Here is a 20499-nt window from a genome sequence, read left to right as displayed (position 1 = left end):
CATTCAGCTATGGCGCAGTTGTAAAGTGGTTAAAGTATAATTAAAGGCAAAACTTTTTTTTTTAGATTTGGATAGAGTGGAGAGGGATTCGTACGTCTGTCACGTTTTTATTTCTGCATATGTCTCCATTAAGGAGATTCACCCTCGCTATTTGTCCTCTTCACCATTATCATCAAAAGTGAAAAGAAAAGCCCAAATTTTGGATTGTCCCCAGAAATGTAATGGGGGAAAAGTTTCCAATGGGGACACTAGTTCTGGTGACCTGGTGGTCCCCAAAGAATTCCCTTTAATTGCAGAGACTTTTTCACTTCCTGTTTTGGCTATGGGACAGGAAGTAAAGGGAAATCTCCCCAATAAGACACAGATGTCAAAAAATAATCTGACAGGGGTTATAACATTCCCTTTCTCTATCCAAAATGAAAAAAAAAGTTTTGCCTATAGTTCAACTTTAATATTAACAAACAGAACTTGATTTAAAAGTCACAGTCGGCTCCCATATCCAAAATGGTGGTGCTAGGAACCTGCAGCTGTAAAAAGAATCAGCTGAAGACAGCGCTGGACCCCAGGCACTGGTAGGTACCTAATTTTTATTAGTATTTGCAGCTGCTGACTTTTTTTTTTAAGACTAAAGTTCCTCTTTAATCAATACTGTACTTGTAGGAACACTGTAACTGCAAATGAATTTTGCAAACCATAACCTAAAACCTATTTGCATTTGTAATATATGAATCACTAAATATGCATCTACTTATGCAGGTACAATATATTTTTTAAAGTGTTACTTATCCCAGCACCTTGTATTCACTTTATCTGGTCTTCCACAGTACACAGAACATGGAAATACAATTATCTTAGTAAATATAAACTGCTAAATATCTTTTCTCATCAACAGTTAGAGCAGTCTTATGACATCTATCAGTGTCCGGCTGAGCACTGTTCAAAACTTGTAGGAATAATTTTCATTCTACTCTGACTGTCCTATGAGGCTGCATGACCCCTGACCCTCTGTCTTGATGGTGCTGATTGGCCTTCAGCTGATCACATGCACCTTCCAAAAAAAAAAAACCCTTTCTAACAATACACACCAAATTGAGCATGTGCAGAGTACCTCCTAAGGCTCTGTACTATCACCAGATGGATTGGGACTGAGGAAGAAGGGGAGGAGCAGAGATGACAGGATCAAACAGCCTTTTTACACAATGCAGAGGATTAACCCCTTAAGTTCCACAGTGAGTATAACAAACATTCTTTAATGCTGTAGGTTTAGTAACACTTTAAGAATAGGAGTGTACACCTTAGAATATACTTTGTGCAACATTGACCTTTGGCAATCAGAGTTACTTCTAGCTTGAAAGAGCTCAGAGTGGCTCGAAACATTGCTGTAATGAAACTTCTATAATTTCCTACTGATAACTTTAATTCTTGTTAAAAATTCCAAATAAAAAATATTTTTAAACATTGATTAAGATGTATGAAATGCTCAACCAAATTTATCAACCATTCAGTATAAATGTTTCCAAGTGGAATAATTTATTTTTCATTGCAGCCTATCTCCTGAGCTGTGGTTTCCCTCGAAAACCAGCTTATGGTGATATATCTGTCACCAGTTTGCACCCGGGAGGGGAGGCATATTTCTACTGCAATACCGGCTACCAGCTGCATGGACTTCATGTACTAACCTGCCTAAATGCAACCCGACCTTTCTGGAGCAGCCGAACTCCACAGTGTATAGGTAAGAGATTGATGAGAACTGTGCTTTCCATGGTGAGGTTTGTGAAGCACTTTATTTGTTGTTTTTCTACAGGCTGTACATGTTGTAATAATGCAGTCTTATCTACGGTACATATGTGTCCATCACAATCACTCCCGAGATACATGAAAGGAAATGGTCTTTTCCTTGTGCATAAGCCAAAGCTAAAAGTAACCCAGGCAAGGTAGTCTATAATTTTTGATTATTTAATAATAAAATAAAACAAATTTTTAAAACATTATATATATATATATAATATATATATATACAATAACATATAAAATACATATACGAAAACATAAATATTTTGCTTGTTAATGTTCTGCATAGGCCACAAACGAGTATGGAGAATGGAAACAACCAACTGTGAACAGGAACACCAAAATGTATCAGAGCCAGGAGCTTTAGCAATCTCATTATCAGTGCAGCCAATGAGTGTCCACAGACTCCACCTATAACTGTATCAGAGATTCAATCATCATTTTGTATCCCTCTTGGAAATCCTCAAAAACAAACAAGGAATCAAATGTAGTCCTGTAAAAGTGTCTGATTGTTGTACAAATGTTTGAGGTTGGAAGGATCAGTAGACACATCGGGCTTACCTTGGCAGATACCAGGTGTGACAACACCAAAGTCTTTCTTTTTATATGTCAATAGGAACTGGAATTTTTTGGTCGCATATTGAATTGCCTTCTTACCAGTAATATCAATGATCATTGTTTTCAGAGTTTTCTAGTTAGGTAGTCTATAATTTTTGATTATTTAATAATAAAATAAAACAAATTTTTAAAACATTATATATATAATATATATATATACAATAACATATAAAATACATATACGAAAACATAAATATTTTGCTTGTTAATGTTCTGTATAGGCCACAAACGAGTATACCGAAATCTGATGTCAAAACCTACTACACATGAATATAAATATACAAAAAAAAACCCATGTATTTTTTTTTTGTAAAATTCATGTAAAACTCCTTAAAGGTTCACCCAGAAGGGAATTCACTCAAACCTGATATTTCAGTTTCTGGAAAATGCTGAAGATGCTTAAAGCATATCGTTCACTAACTCAGTTCTCCTAGATGGCTATGGACAATATAACTGAAGGAATGGAAACAATCAACTGTGAACAGGAACACCAAAATGGATCAGAGCCAGGAGCTTTAGCAATCTCACTATCAGTGCAGCCAATGAGTGTCCACAGACTCCACCTTTAACTGTATCAGAGATTCAATCATCATTTTGTATCCCTCTTGGAAATCCTCAAAAACAAACAAGGAATCAAATGTAGTCCTGTAAAAGTGTCTGATTGTTGCACAAATGTTTGAGGTTGGAAGGATCAGTAGACACATTGGGCTTACCTTGGCAGATACCAGGTGTGACAACACCAAAGTCTTTATTTTTATATGTCAATAGGAACTGGAATTTTTTGGTCGCATATTGAATTGCCTTCTTACCAATAATATCAATGATCATTGTTTTCAGAGCTTTCTAGTTGCACAGGAGGACACCACTGACATACATGAGTAAATCCACAAGCATGGCCTATATTATAATTCCTATTGTTTATTAGAACTGCTTAGTGGTACTTTCTTGCACAAAACATGTCCGACATCTCTGTGCACATTGTTACAGCATAACCTGTTTAATTGCTAATTAGGACTTCACAAGGCAAGGTAAAAAAAGAGGAAACTTTGATTTCTTTTAGTCATATTATACAACAATGTACTATGTCCTGGCGGTATGTGTCATTTACATATCACAAAATAAGCATGAATGCAGTGAATTGCTTTGTAGTCTCCACAGAATAAAACGTTGTTTTCAACCAGAGAGCAACCTTTGGCATGTTCTTTCTTCTGCTTATAGGCAACAAAGCAAATTGCTCCTGTTTATACACCAGAACATGTTTATAAAAGAACTTTATCTAACTATATATTTCATAGATATTTCAAGTATGTTAGCATTTTGGAGACAAGGGAATAATAAAGTTGAAATCTCGAATAAACAAATATTGTCTTACTACAAGAAGCATTTGTATTCTTACTTAAATCTTTATCTTTCGTACTTCTTCCAGATCTGTGCAGTGATCTTCTGCACTTTTCCTCTGTACATGAGTTCCTTAGTAATAAAGACTGGTTACTGCCATTGTCTCCATGTGCAGAGTGACTGGTCTTGTTTCCGCCCTCCTGTAGTTTTCTGCAGGCAGCTGGTAATGAGAGGGCCTGCTGGATCCCTCCCACAGTTCTTTTCTGTACAGGCTATGCACAGCACAGTGATGATATCACAAGGTAATATGTGTACTGGATCTATACAAAGTAGATTTTTGTATCCTTTGTGGCTGTTAAAGTATCTGAGCATCAAAACCAAAACTCTAATAACATTTTAATATTCAAAGCAACGCAAAATCCCCCATCCATTCATCCATGTCTGCATGCTTTATTTTGTTCAGAAATCACATTGAAAAACACCCTCTAGCATTCCTGGCCATAGCCATCTTGAGTAAGGACAGATGATTCATATTACTTTCTTGAATTCATCTGCCCTTAGCACAGGTATGCAGGTAGGAGAGTGTGCTTAGCTGAAAAAAAAAACCCTCACCCCCTCCTAAAGACTCCTAGGATGTAGGACATCATTTGCCTAGGCCAGAAACTAGGAAGTAACTAATACTAGCAGCATAAGGATTAAAAATAATTCAAGGATAAGTTCACCTTTTTTTAAAAAAATAATAAATGTACATCTTTTTGCAGGAAACAAATCTACATATTTTTTTTCGTATTAGGAGCCTGTAAAGTATTGCACCTGCAATCAGATGATTGATGGTGCAATGCAAGGCTCCTGCAGACTGGTAGGGCTAATTCACACTATATACAATGACAGACATTTGATCACCTGGTAAAAATGTCTGTCGCCACAGGGACACACAGGAAACCATTGGTGTCCCATTCACACTGCAACTCAACCTAGTGTTGTGCTGCAGCGCGTTGAGGTAAAATGCAGACATGCTGCATTTTATCCCAGCGCATCAGGCTTTACTCCTTGGCACTGGCAGTACCCAAATATGCAGCCTCTCAGCAGCTGGACTTTGATTCCAAGAGGCTGCATATTTACGTACCTGATGTAAATAAACATGTGCCAGTGCACATCTACCGGCACCTCATGGAAAGCTGCTGATCACTACTTGCGATCGGAAGCTTTATGATCATGTGACAGCCAATCACGGCGGTCACATGACCCTAAACCCTGCTCAGCCTGCCGGAGTCAGAAACCCTTGAAAGGGCAGGGAGGCGCCAGCACCAAGAGGTTAATGACACTGCAATGTCGGGCAGCGCAGCGCACTGCCTGAAATTACAGTAAATGAAGTGTACATTTTTGTACACTTCAAATAAAGCTTGTACAAAACAAAACAAAAAAAAAGAAGCTGATGTGCTGAATTGTGCACCACACTGCCCCCTAGCACAGCCGACAATGCAGAGTGGCCACAGTGGTGAATTGCTGCAGCTGCACTGCGATTTACCGGTTGTAGGTGTGATTTCACCCTCACTGTAAGCTGCCTGCTTGTACCTCATATGGGCAGGCAGTTACACAATGACAGGAACCATCAATGAACTAGCAAGAGTGCTCATCAGGCAGTTGTAGTTTTCCCGTTCCCAGAACCCTGTGAATGAAGGATGCAACAGGGCAGGCGGAGCCCTGCATGGCCGTTTTTGTTTTAAATTGTGACACCGAGTTTGTGAAGACGATCCCCGGCTCGATTTCACTAAAGGCAGTGGATTGCGGAGAGGCTGCAGCAGTGGGAACATGTTACATGTTCCACTCTAAAAACAGGTGGAAGCTGTAACGTGTCCAAAGGTGAACTTATCCTTTAATGTTGCTTGAGAGAGTAAAACTTCGCTTTAAGCAATATATTTCTATAAGTTTTTATGCTGCAGTTCGGCTTTAGGCAAAAATATGCTGTGGATATAATTTTCATTTACAGTCAACTCTACATGTCTTCCATAGCTGCCTGTGGGGGTTTCATCAGAAACATCACTACTGGACGCCTTGTGTCACCAAACTTCCCTGGAAACTACAGCAATAACCTAACCTGCCACTGGGTTCTAGAGGCTCCAGCAGCACAGCGACTTCATCTGCACTTCGAGAAGGTTTCCTTAGCTGAGGATGATGACAGGTAGAACTGTAAACACTATTCAACTGCTCATCATGAATGTTTTATTATCGGCAATCTTGCCTATGTTGCCTTGTGAATGACCCACCTCTGCTTAGAAGTATTAGTTGTTTAATTATGACACACTGTGAAAGGTTTACCAGTAAAATGCTAGTCTATGCATTCTGGCATTGAAAAGCTGTTAATATCACATAAAAGATAAGATTGTAAACTAAGGGTTGTGACAGTATGAACGGCAAAGTGTTGGATGGACGATATGTGTCACCTCGCATGAGGTCATACGGTGAGGTGTAAGGTAGAGTCCACTCCGGGTTTTCGGGGCCACAATGGCAGAGGTGGTTCCGGACCAGAGTTTGGACTCCACTGATGTCCACCCACAGGTGATATAAAAAGGGCAGGGCTGGAGCAAGGAGTCGCTCGTGGCCTGGGACTCAGAGAGGTGTTCTGAGAGAGCTGTGTGTGTACTATACCTACAAGAAAAGGTTTGCTTTTGTTTTATTTCGGTGACAGGGAGAAGCCCTTCACCTCTGAGAGAGGAAATGCCTTTTGTTTAGTTAGTGCCTGGATGACAAGGGTTTATTTTCATGTTTTGTTTATTTTCTGCAAACCTTTTAAATAAAGCTGACATCCAGTCAGATTTTGACAAAAGCCTGCTGTGCCGTCTACCTTTGTCCCAGGGAAGGAAATCCCCCACCTGAGCTAACCCCACATATGGTGGAGGATGCGGGCTACTTCCTGAGCAAGTGGGAAGATGGAGGAAATAATAAGAGCCTTACTGCAGGCCAATGCAGTATAACGGGAGACAAATCGCCAGTTTGCGGAGGCCCAACAGGCACAACATGAGGCCCAAAAGGCACAACATGAGGCCCAACAGGCACAACATGAAGCCCAACAAGCAGACCGAGAGCTCCTTAAGCAGGTGGCCCAACACCTGTTAGAATTAAAGAAGGAATCTGCAGATCCGCTGCCAGGGGAGCAGAAAATGGCGCGGGCCAGTTATGTTTTGCAGAAGATGACACCTGCGGATGATGTGGAGGCCTACCTCACAACTTTTGAAAGGGTTGCTGTTCGGGAAGGATGGAAAAAGGAGCAATGGGCAGGACTGCTTGCGCCATTTTTGACAGGTGAATCCCAAAAAGCCTATTATGACCTGGAACCAGGGGATGCCCAGGACTATGAGAAACTGAAGGCTGAGGTCCTTGCACGCCTGGGCGTCACCATTGCAGTCCGGGCTCAGCGGGTGCATCAGTGGCATTACAGGGCTGACAAACCACCCAGATCTCAGATGTTCGATTTGATACATCTCTCCAAAAAATGGCTCCAGCCAGAGGTATTGTCAGGCCCTCAGATTGTGGAGCGGGTGGTCATGGACCAATATTTGCGTGCACTCCCTGCCACTTTGAGGAAGTGGGTCGGCCGTGGAGACCCTAAATCTGCAAACGAGCTGGTGGACCTGGTGGAGAGATATGCAGCCGCTGAGGATTTTTTTCATTCACCTGGGCCGTACCCCAATGTCACTAGGGGTGGAAAACTATCCGGAAGATCCGGTAAGACTGTTCCATGGGCCAAAGGCTCAGAAAAAAATGATAAGACTATTGTGTCAGATAATGAGACTGTAGGCTTAGGACCTAGAGACTGGCCAAATAGGTCAGGAAGGTCCCCAAAGCCATTTAGAGGTCTAAGCACTGAACATATAATATGTTATCGTTGTCATGCGTTAGGTCATATTGCTGCAAACTGTCCTTTAAATGATGAACCTATGCAATGTGAAAATGCTTATTTAGGAAAACGCATGTCTCTTTTTGCACAGGTGGTATGTACTGCAGCATGTCAGAAACGCATGGAAAAGCAAATGTGTGTGATTGCCATTGATGAAAAGCCAGTAACTGCTCTGCTAGACTCGGGTAGTGTTGTGACCTTAGTTAAGAGTGATTTGGTAAACCCTGCAAGCTTACACCCTAGCATGATTGGAGTTATTTGTATTCATGGTGATACACGTAATTACCAGACTGCTCTGGTGGAGATTGGTACTCCCTGGGGCCCTGTGACCCATTCTGTGGGGGTGGTGCCCTCTCTGCTTCATGAAGCCATAGTGGGGAGAGACTTTCCCCATTTCTGGAAGTTATGGGATAAGGAAGGGAGTCAGGAAGACCGAGCTCCCCCTGCTGGGGAAACGCCGGAAACTCCTGGACTCACTCCTGACCCCTTTGACGGCAAGGTGGAAGGGGAAACTGTGGGTGTGTCCAAGGAAGGTGTAGACCTTTCTCCTTTTTCTGTAATGGCTGGGGAGCAGGAGGAGTTGGATCCAACCCCAGACATTGAGGATATAGAACAAGAGATGATCGCTGGCTCTAGTGAGAGTGGACAGAATGTGGTGCCTGACCTAGAGGTCAGAAAAGAGGATTTTTGTACGGAACAACTGAAAGATTCCACACTTAATAGAGCCCGTGAAAACATTAAAATGATTGATGGGGAACCAGTTGAAAATGATGTAGCGGTGTCTTTTCCCTACATGGCTCTTAACAATAACTTGCTGTATCAAGTGGTAAAGCAAGGGGAGGAGGTGGTAGAACAGTTAGTGGTCCCCAAACCCTTTCGCCGGATGGTACTAGATTTAGCCCATGGGCATATAATGGGTGGACACCTGGGTGTAGAGAAAACAAAGGAGAGAATAACCCAGAGATTCTTTTGGCCAGGCTTACATGGAGACGTCAAAGCGCATTGTGAGTCATGCCCGGAATGTCAATATTCTGCGCCCTCACCCCATTTTCGTAGTCCGCTAGTACCTCTACCCATAATTGAAGTACCGTTTGAAAGAGTGGGCATGGACCTAGTGGGTCCAGTAGTAAAGTCTGCCCGGGGCCATCAGCACATACTGGTGATACTTGACTATGCCACCCGGTATCCTGAAGCCATCCCCTTGCGTAATACCTCAGCTAAAAATATCGCCAAAGAGCTTGTCCGGGTGTTTAGTCGTGTAGGTATTCCAAAGGAGATATTAACGGATCAGGGCACGCCATTTATGTCTAGAGTTATGAAAGAGTTATGCAAACTGTTCAAAATCTCCCATCTCCGTACCTCGGTCTACCACCCCCAAACCGATGGGCTTGTGGAAAGGTTTAACAAGACCCTCAAGAATATGTTAAAAAAGGTGGTGGACAAAGATGGGAGAAATTGGGATTTTTTGCTACCATATCTCATGTTTGCTATACAGGAGGTACCTCAGGCATCTACAGGATATTCACCTTTTGAATTACTGTATGGTAGACATCCCAGGGGATTGCTAGATGTTGCAAAAGAAACCTGGGAGACAGAGTCCACGCCCTATAGAAGTGTCATCGAGCATATCTCACAGATGCAGGATAGAATCGCAGCTGTCATGCCACTTGTTCGGGAACACATGGAGCAAGCCCAGGAGGTCCAGAGAAGGGTTTATAACCGGGATGCCAGGATCCGTACCTTCAACCCCGGGAATAGAGTGCTGGTGCTAGTCCCCACCGTGGAAAGTAAATTCCTCGCAAAGTGGCAAGGTCCCTTTGAAATTAGGGAGAAAGTGGGAGAAGTAAATTATAAAGTTTACCAGCCAGGAAAAAGGAAACCCGAACAAATCTATCATGTTAATCTCTTAAAACCTTGGAAAGACAGGGAAAGTTTGTTGGCAGTACCAAGCCCCCAAAAGGACGTGGTCCCCGTGGCCCCTCAGGTACCTATTACTGAAACCTTGTCAGTAGTCCAGCAAAATGACGTTAAGGAGTTTGTGAGAGAGAATGGAGATTTCTTCTCTCACCTACCTGGACTGACTACGGTCATACAGCATGACATAGTTACCCAACCAGGGGTCCGCATAAACGTAAAGCCCTATAGAATACCCGAGGCCAGGCGGGAAGCGATGGCAAAGGAAATAAAAGACATGTTAGAGTTGGGAGTGATCGAGGAATCTCACAGTGAGTGGTCGAGTCCCATAGTGTTGGTCCCAAAACCAGATAGAACCATTCGTTTCTGTAATGATTTCAGGAAACTGAACAGTGTGTCTAAATTTGATGCGTACCCGATGCCTCGGGTGGATGAGCTCATTGACAGGTTGGGAACGGCTCGGTACATAACCACCTTAGATTTAACCAAAGGCTATTGGCAGATTCCTTTAACGGAAGCTGCAAAAGAAAAGACGGCATTCTCCACCCCCGAGGGGTCCTTTCAGTATAAGCGGATGCCGTTTGGTTTACATGGTGCTCCGGCATCATTCCAACGAACGATGGACAAAACGCTAAGACCACATCGCCAGTATGCAGCTGCCTATTTGGACGATGTCGTCATCCACAGTCCAGACTGGGAGTCTCATTTGTCCTGCTTGCAAGCGGTAGTAGATTCGCTGAGGGAAGCAGGTCTTACCGCCAACCCCAGAAAGTGTGCCATAGGCTTAGAGGAGGCCAAATATCTTGGCTACATCATTGGTCGAGGTCTCATTAGGCCTCAGATAAATAAAATCGAGGCAATTCAAAAGTGGCCCCAACCTGTAAATAAAAAGCAAGTCCGGGCATTTCTTGGAATCACGGGATACTACAGGCGGTTTATTCCCAATTTTGCCACCATTGCAGCCCCACTGACAGATCTGACAAAAGGTAGGGGGTCGGTCATGGTCAAGTGGAATCCCGAAGCGGAGACCGCATTTCAAAGGCTGAAACAAGCTCTCTGTGCTCAACCTGTGCTTGTGACCCCAGATTTCACAACAGAGTTTGTGGTACAGACTGATGCCTCTGATGTGGGACTAGGTGCTGTCCTGTCCCAAATCAGAGAAGGGGAGGAGCACCCTGTTGTCTACCTAAGTAGAAAGCTCAACAAACATGAGAGAAACTATGCCATTGTGGAGAAGGAATGTTTGGCCATCAAATGGGCCTTGGAGGCCCTGAAATATTACCTGTTAGGAAGACAGTTCAAGTTGGTTACTGATCATGCCCCGCTCAAATGGATGTGTGATAATAAGGAGAAAAACAGTCGAGTGACAAGGTGGTTTCTCGCGCTACAAGTGTTCAAATTCACAGTGGAACACAGAGCGGGGAAACTGCAAAGTAATGTAGATGCCCTCTCCCGGGTCCTGGTTGGGACAGTTGCTCAGCCGCAGGGGCTTGAGCAGAGGGGGGGGATATGTGACAGTATGAACGGCAAAGTGTTGGATGGACGATATGTGTCACCTCGCATGAGGTCATACGGTGAGGTGTAAGGTAGAGTCCACTCCGGGTTTTCGGGGCCACAATGGCAGAGGTGGTTCCGGACCAGAGTTTGGACTCCACTGATGTCCACCAACAGGTGGTATAAATAAGACAGGGCTGGAGCAAGGAGTCGCTCGTGGCCTGGGACTCAGAGAGGTGTTCTGAGAGAGCTGTTCTGAGAGAGCTGTGTGTGTACTATACCTACAAGAAAAGGTTTGCTTTTGTTTTATTTCGGTGACAGGGAGAAGCCCTTCACCTCTGAGAGAGGAAATGCCTTTTGTTTAGTTAGTGCCTGGATGGCAAGGGTTTATTTTCATGTTTTGTTTATTTTCTGCAAACCTTTTAAATAAAGCTGACAACCAGTCAGATTTTGACGAAAGCCTGCTGTGCGGTCTACCTTTGTCCCAGGGAAGGAGATCCCCCACCTGAGCTAACCCCACAGGGTCTAAAACAGTGGTGGCGAACCTATGGCAGGTGTGCCGCAGCGTGCACGCGGGCCCTCTTTGTCGGTATGCTAGCACCAAGTTGCCCCAGCAGCCGAGCATATGATAACGGCATACATAAGGGCCAATGCACATGCTTGGAAAGGAGTAGGGCCTCTATAGGACCACACATGACTGCACGGAGGGGTGATCGGTCACCCAGCTAGAGAATTGCGGGGAGCAGAGAGTGGACAGAACAGAGCTTGGACAAGAGGGACCATCATCTGTCTGATCCGGAGAGGAGGGCCAGGTGATCGGTGACAGTCTAATAAGTCCTTTTCACTCGCAGCCTCCTATGTCTGTCTAATCACTCTGCCAGGGCCTTGGGCCACCTTCCATTACCAGTCCTGACAAAGTGCTGGGTCCCCGTACATGGCCGGAGCTGAGAGGTTGAATATTCAGCCCTCCATCTGATCGGTGACAGACACATCCTGGGGTCGCAGGAGTGGTAAAGTTTATGGGATCACTGCGGTCAGACATGGGGCCCTCAATGCCACATGAGAGCCCTGCTGAAATCCAACCATCCCCTGCACTTTGCTAGACACTTCTGAGCCCACACCAGTGACGTCATCAGTGCCTGCAAAGTGAGCAATTCCTAATGGCACCCATTCATCAGCAAATCCAGCACATTTTTGCACGTGCCAAATCGCGTAGTGCTGCAGCAGTATGCAACTTGGTGTGCCACAGGTTTAAATAATAGTCCTCATTCAGTTTTAATTGCAGAGTTGGCACTTTGCGATAAATTAGTGGGTTTTTGGGTTGCAGTGTGGGCACTCGGTCTCTAAAAGGTTCGCCATCACTGGTCTAAAACAACTTAACCTGCACAGTGCTGGATTTTTGTATCACTACCAAAGGTCATGGTCTAGGGCTGCAGGGTTGCCACAGAAGACACAAAGCCACACACACATATCATGCTGCTGGTTGTCAGGATCACATTCCTGTGTAAAGCCAAAATGTTTCAGACTGCTTGCATGCATGTACAGTTTGTACATTTTTGCTGCTGAAATAATGTATTGTGTACTTGGTCCATACACCTAGAACTGAAGTCTCAGTTGTACTAGCACAGAAGACCTTTCTTAATGTAAAAAAGAAAATAGCAAGTTTGGCCACTAGACGACATTATACAGGAACTTCCTATGATATTCAGCAGCATCTAGTGGTCAAATACTTTATTTTCTGTTTTACATCAATGGGATACATTCGACCAGCACAGGAAATAGTCTAATAACAACTGTTTTTTGACCTCATTCACACAAATCTACATTTACTTTCACCGGTCAAATTGCTATATGATTTTTTTTATATAAATACTCCCCTATGTCTTCATTAAAAGCTTGTATTACCAATGTTCTAACCATACCCACTTATCATCCATGTACCTAGTCCAAGGACTTGGTTTCATTTATTTACAGCAACAATTGTATTTAGTCACTTAATTCCCCTATTGCTATGGTAATGTTTGTGCTGTTTTCTAGGCTTATTATCCGAGATGGGAATACAATAGATTCCCCACCTATCTATGACTCCTATGAAGTGGAATATCTCCCAATTGAAGGCCTTCTCAGTACTGCCCGGCACTTCTTTATAGAGTTAACAACTGACAGTAGTGGCACCTCCACAGGTGTAGCACTTCGTTATCAAGGTAAAACAGATTGTCTTTTTTGCTTTTTAATTTGAGCGATAATTTTAGTTCATCTGATTTTAATTGTTTTTCCTGGAGGAATGGCTAGATGTACTGGCCTTGCCTCAGATAAATTATGGCGGCCATGCATGGCTTGACCTTTGCAAATAATACACCAATTCATCTTGTCAAACCTGCAGCTGCAGAAATCCAGTACTAATGGAGAGTTTATTAATATTTTTTTTTTTTACAGCCTATGAACAAGGTCATTGTTATGAACCTTTTGTTAAATACGGTAACTTCACCAGCAACGATCCTACCTTTCCTGTGGGAACAGTAGTGGAGTTCACTTGTGATCCAGGCTATACACTGGAACAAGGGTCTACCATCATTGAGTGTCAAGACTCTGGAGATCCTCAATGGAATGAAACAGAACCAGCATGCAGAGGTGAGGAAAGATGGAAAGTTATGCCAGGTTATGACACAACATTCACTAAAAATTCTTATTTTTACAGCCAAACTCCAGAAATATTTTTTTTTTGTTAGCGAAACTTCACCCAAAAGAAGTTTTGCTTTTCTGCTAACTCCCCACCTTTAATTGTGCTTTTTGTTTTTTGGGGGGTGGGTACCTGATTTTGACATGTACCTGCTCCCACTTAGGCCCCCCTCTCTGCCCGCAGCCTCTTGGAGAACATAACAGGTCCGAAAAAGCTGTGGGGCCATTCACACAGCACAGCACTACCCACGCATGTGCAGTGGGAAGCTGGCTGTGAAGTCGCAAGGAGTCACAGCCAGCTTCCCACAGTTAGTATGGCAATGTCAGGGATGCAAAGACCATCAAAGAACCAACTCGGGTGAGGACAGTGCTGGATCCCTGGACTGGTAAGTGTTCTTTTTTTTAAAGTCAGCAGCTACAGAATTGGGGGCGGGGGGCTGTCTGAGGAACTGCTTTAAACAGAGTGGGGAAGATTAGCAATGTTTGTCAGGATTTTATTGTGGTCTGTGTAGCTTGCACATCTTGTCTTTACAGGAAGTGATAAGAATTCTCACCAGGGGGAACACAGACTGCAAAAAAATACCTTTTTTAGAAAATAGGAAATGTTAGAACTGTGGTGTTTTATTATATTGTCTGTGTCTTCCTATCTCCATTGCAACCCTTAGGAAGTGAGATAAAACAGGCTGATAGAAAATAAAACTTGACTACCTACTATTCCTAAATTTATCTTAAATCTAACACAAAAGTTTTGACTATGGTTGGGTTTTAAGTGCAGGATTCACTCTGTGCAGATGTAAATTGTCCTATAGTTTACATTTCATTTTCACACTTAACATCATTGCATAGATGTAGTATAAATTATGATTGTTAACTCTAGGGTACTGCACATAAAAATTGGCCCTCAAGAATTGAGACGCCTTTTTTGAAAAAGTTGTACTATACTGTAGATGCAACTCATTAACTATATTTTTGTAGATTCATTCAAAGTTGGATATTATTTGGGATTATTTTCTTTCAAAGTAACCAAACAAAAGCTTTTTGACTTTTTCTCTTTCCTTTTTTTTTAGCAATTTTGCTATCAATTTTGCTTTCCAATCAGTTTGCTCTAAAAGATAAAATAAAAAAATGAATACCTTCATACCACAAATGCTTAAACCCATCAAAAAATAGTTCAAGACTTTACAGCACAATCAATCACTTACTTCATCCTAAAAAAAAAAAAAGAGTTCTATAATTTAGCAAAATTAAATGAACAAAAAAATGGTAAATTATTTTAATTTAAAAATTAATTCAATTAAGCAAATAAAATAATTAATTATTTTTTAATGAAAATGAAGTAAATAAAATGTATATGTTGAAATTCAGCTTAATAAGGGGTTGATTTACTAAAGGCAAATAGACCGTGCACTTTGCAAGTGCAGTCACATGGATTTTCCCCAGAGCTTAGTGAATGTAGTGAAACGTCACTTCGTAAACAGTATTCAATGAAGTGGAAGGAAATTTTTTTTTAAATTGCATTTTTACTTGTATATGATTGGATGATGGCAATCAGCAAAGCTTTACCATATTCACTGACTCTGGGGAAAATGAGTGCAACTGTACTTGCAAAGTGTACAGTCTATTTACCTTTAGTAAATTAACTCCATAATTTCTTGTTGTCTCAGCTGTTTGCAGTGGAGAAATCACAGACTCTGCAGGGGTGGTCCTTTCACCCAACTGGCCTGAAGCCTATGGAAAAGGACAAGACTGCATCTGGGGTATTCATGTAGAGGAGGAGAAGAGGATTCTTCTGGACATTCAAGTGTAAGTCCTTATTTATAATCCAACTAAATGATATTTGTTTTCCCAGTTTATTTCATGTACATAATTTTAAGGAATTCTAAATTATGATACAGTGGTTGGAAGTTTGAGATGAACGATTATTTCATGGAATGTATCTAACATATAATCTAAGTGTGAATGTTATCTAATGAGCAGACAGGCCTGGCACTGGCCTTTCTGAGACGAAAAAATAGAGATTACCTGAAAAAGCCTATACTGGATGATCAATTCTTTCACTAAAACTGATTGGTCAGGAGGTGTTTGCAAAGGATGATGGCTCTCTATAGACTTAACAGCAGTTTCCAGATCCGAATGTAATCAGCTTGTTTGAGCAAAGACTATTCCGTGCTTATGGACACCTTTAATCCTCAGCCAATTATTTTTTATTTTGTTTTTTTTTTTCTTTTTTAAGCTTTATGTTTCTGTCATTTGATTTTCTAAGTTGGAAGATCTTGTGGAAAGATGGTGCTCCCCTTGGATCCAATTCAAAAAGTGAACCTGGGCCATTTCACATTTCCTCTAATAAAACCGAAAATCAATAGAAAAAGCCTTAAAATGTCTAAATATAAAAAGGTATTCCATGCCATGATAACAATCTCCATGCGATGGTAATACTAGAGAGAAGAATTAAACATTTATGAACAATAATCAGCTGGGCCCCCAGGCATGTTGTGCTCAGTTGCAGATGCTACCGTATTTTTGCTACCTGTGTTCTGGCCTCTAATAAATTACCTGTCCTGATGGAAGATAGATGACCAAGGATAGAGGCATACAGCGCTCAGAACTCTTACATGTAGCAATAAAGAGAAACAACAATAATATATGGTACTCGGGCTGGTAATAATCATGGAAAGCCACTGGATATATAGTCACACATATGGCATAAATCATCTTTCATTATCCAGTTGTAGAAAAATGTCATCATGTTTCCAAATGATGTTAGAAATTTGCCTATCACAGTTTAAAACACAATGGGTAAAGAAATAAAAAAAATTTTCCCTAAAACAAAATGACACATACACAATTTTCATAGATAAAAAATGTGTTAATTTTCCATTCTTTCGCTAGTTTTGCTAGAACCTTAAAGCGGTATTAAACCCAAAACAAAAAATGTAATACACTGCTCAAAAAAATTAAAGGAACACTTTGAAAACACATCAGATCTCAATGGGAAAAAATATAATGCTGGATATCTATACTGATATGGAGGGTAATGTGTTAGGAATGTAAGGATGCCCCATCATTTGATGGAAATGAAAATTATCAACCTACAGAGGACTGAATTCAAAGACACCCCAAAAATCAAAGTGAAAAAATTATGCAGCAGGCTAGTCCATTTTGATGAAATTTAACTATGGCCCCCATGTGCTTGTATGCATGCCTGACAACATTGGGGCATGCTCCTAATGAGACGACGGATGGTGTTCTGGGGTATTTCCTTCCAGATCTGGACCAGGGCATCACTGAGTTCCTGGACAGTCTGAGGTGCAACCTGGCGGCATCGGATGGACCGAAACATGATATCCCAGAGGTGTTCTATTGGAATTAGGTCAGGCGAGCTGGGGGGCCATTCAATGGTATCAATTCCTTCATCCTCCAGGAACTGCCTGCATACTCTTGCCATATGAGGCCAGGCATTGTCGTGCACCCGGAGGAACCCAGGACCCACTGCACCAGCATAGGGTCTGACAATGGTCTAAGGATTTCATTGCGATACCTAATTACAGTCAGGGTGCCATTGTCTAGCCTGTAGAGGTCTGTGTGTCCCTCCATGGATATGCCTCCCCAGACCATCGCTGACCCACCACCAAAACGGTCATGCTGAACAATGTTACAGGCAGCATAACGTTCTCCATGGCTTCTCTAGACCCTTTCACGTCTGTAATGTGCTCAGTGTGACCTGCTGTCATCTGTGAAAAGCACAGGGTGCCAGTGGGATTAATTGACTTGATGTTATACTCTGATTAAAAAGTTTTTTGAGAAGTGTATATCGCAGTTTACCAATCATTAACTCTGGTGGCTGAATTAGTTTTCTTTTATAAGCTTTTTTTATCCTGTTTTCACCTGGCCAGTAACACACCTCCTGTATTAGAGTGCCTCTACTCTGGATGAAGAAGCACAGGGGGAACCTTTGGCCAGCAGCACTTTTAATCTTAAGGGAGGGGAGTTTTAGATGCACTAGCAGATTTAGATACACAAATTGAAGCTGAATTCCAACTAACACAGTTTCTTCCTTTTGGGATCAAAGTTTTATTAAATAAAAGCTAATCGTTGTAAGCACCCCTGTCAGTAGTGAATGGTTTGTGTCAACCCTGCAACTTCTACATCTGCAAAACAGCTTGTTCTTTTGAAAAACAACAGACTTACTGGCCAGATCAGCATGTGAAAATAAAAGACAGAAAGCCTAAAAAAGAAAAACAACGCAGCCATCACATCTAAGGATTGGTAAGCTGCAATACAATCATTTTTTTGTTTTGGATTTAATACCACATTAAAACCCAAGTGTAGTTTGTTTCTATAAATCCAATAAAAATAATCATCAAGAGTAATTTATTCCCACTGGGATTCCAATGTGCTGTCTTCCAGGATTACGCTGCAGAGGGAACTGCTGCTTTTTATTAATTATATATTTTGGTTGCATATTGAATCTTTTTAGCTGATTTACTGAAAAACTACAACTGGATTTAAAGCAGGATAAAACTTACTAGAAAAAAAGGTTCTGGCATAATAACTAGTTAAATGATTGTGATAATTATTCCTAGGTTTAATTCACTGAATTTAACATACACTGTTACAGTTAGACTGTAGTTCTATGAAACAATTTATGAATACTCCTATCAGAAGCTGAAAAAAGTACAGGTACAAGAAATAGGTGTGCTGAATGATCTCTCATCCACAGCAAGTTAGAGTTATGTCACCTCTCATAAATGTCCTTGTAATTCTCAGAAACTTTGAGTCAGCAATATAAAGTTAGTAAGAAGGGCTCGTATGCTGACTAAGAGCCTCCAGAGCCTCTTGCGTGCTTTTGTATTCAGTGCTACTACCAGAAAGTGCCAACCAGTGAATAATTATTTTACGCACATAAAATCTCAGTAACCATCAACAATTCGCTCACAATTTGATGCATATGATATAGTGGTTGTCCTGTATTTGGAGTGTCCAGAACTATCAGGCTGTGAACTTCACACAAGTCTTCAGATAGCACACAGCCTAGTAGCAGACTACTGCAAATATAGACGCTGAACTAAAGTCAAATGTAATGATTAGCTATGTAGTAGGGAATATTTGAAAAAATTAACTGAAATAATTACCTTTTGTGGAACTCTTCCTAAAAAATGGCTGTGCACTTGACTGGTGTAGTGATCATCTTTACTCCCCCAAGAACCGCAACCCCCTCCCAAAGACGTTATGCTCCAATAATTGCACAGTTTTTACAGTGGAATAATATATTTTATGTAAATGTATATATTGGCTACAGCTTCAAAATAACACACCATAGAAATTGAAGTCCAAATCATACAAATACCAAAAAACAATCCCTTTTTAGCTGATCTGAGATGTTACCAAATTAAAAAAGAAAAAAGCGCGATTTACAAAAAACACCAAAGTGTCAGCAGCATATCCCACCCAAAATAAATTTTGGCAACAATAATCCTAATTAAAAGGTATGCGCTAATAACAAACTTATACAAAGGTGTATATCATCATCCAAAAAAACATTTAGTGTTTTAAATAAATAATTATAGTGTCCAAACATAAATTAGCGTCCAAAAAATATATATATTAGTGTCCAAAAAAATATATATATATCTTCAGTGACTTGAACCAATTGTGAAAAATCCACCACCAAAGGAGATTAAATGAACTCACCAGAGCTAATGGCTGGTCAGATTATAAACCAGCAACAGCGCTTGTGCTCTGGGAGCAATGAACCCGATGTCCAAATAGATATGGTGATGTTTCAGACACTTCCAGATAATAATAATCACAGACAAACAACTTTGCAGCCCAAGCTCTTATGATGAACTTCTCCACTCTCTCATACCTCCATGAGAGCATACAGTACACTCAGGGACAAAAAAGAGAACATAATGGTGCAATACGTTTTTTTCATTTATCTCTTTAATAAAAAAGGTATAAGGAAACTCACAAACAAGGTGTCCAAAGACACCAGCTTCAATCGCAAAAAAAGGTGAGGTAGCTCTGGTGAGTTCATTTAATCTCCTTTGGTGGTGGATTTTTCACAATTGGTTCAAATCACTGAAGATATATATTTTTTTTTTTGGACACTAATATATATATTTTTTGGACACTAATTTATGTTTGGACACTATAATTATTTATTTAAAACACTAAATGTTTTTTTGATCTGAGATGTTACCTGAAAATGCTTGATTCTACCAAAACCCCATAAACAAATTTATGCCTGAAGTAAATACTGCCCCCAACCGCATATTCTGCTTTGGGAGATTAGGAGGGCTTCAGCTGTTCCAAAACCTGCAATAAATGTTAAAGTGTTACTAAACCCACAACAGTAAAATCAGTCTGTATATGCAGTAAAGCATGCTTGTTATACTCACTGTGGAACATAAGGGGTTAATTCTCTGCATTTTGTAAAAAGGCAATTTGATCATTTCTTCTCTACCCCTTCTCTTGTTCAAATGTCCACATTTTAACTCATGATAAGACAGACCGAACCGCAGCCCTTCTGCACATGCTCAGTTTAGTGTGTATTGCTGGAGAGGGTTTTTTTTTCTTGGGAGAGTGCATATGATCAGCACAGGGCCAATCAGCACTGTCCAGACCAGGGGTGGGCAAACTTTTTGACTTGAGGGCCGCAATGGGTTCATATATTGGACCCGGGGGCCGGACCAAGAGTAGATGAATGATGTGTATGTGTCATCCATAGTAAGTATAGTAATATTCCCCCATAGTAAGCATAGTAA

At 41.2% G+C, this 20499-nt stretch overlaps 1 protein-coding gene across 1 annotated transcript in view; it reads left to right on the top strand.

Moving 5' to 3' along the window:
• Positions 1-20499, top strand: part of SEZ6 (seizure related 6 homolog) — an 864418-nt gene that overhangs the window by 739886 nt on the left and 104033 nt on the right. The window contains exons 5-9 of the mRNA XM_089682996.1: positions 1547-1732; positions 5761-5929; positions 13091-13257; positions 13490-13684; positions 15397-15535. Of these exons, the coding sequence (XP_089539122.1) occupies positions 1547-1732; positions 5761-5929; positions 13091-13257; positions 13490-13684; positions 15397-15535 (856 nt within the window). The remainder of the gene's footprint in view (positions 1-1546; positions 1733-5760; positions 5930-13090; positions 13258-13489; positions 13685-15396; positions 15536-20499) is intronic.

This window comes from Staurois parvus, unplaced genomic scaffold (assembly GCF_062004578.1).
Source record: "Staurois parvus isolate SC_StPar_1 unplaced genomic scaffold, SC_StPar_1.0 ptg000299l, whole genome shotgun sequence".
Classification (NCBI taxonomy): domain Eukaryota; kingdom Metazoa; phylum Chordata; class Amphibia; order Anura; family Ranidae; genus Staurois; species Staurois parvus.
This window is presented reverse-complemented; position numbering and strand designations above follow the sequence as displayed.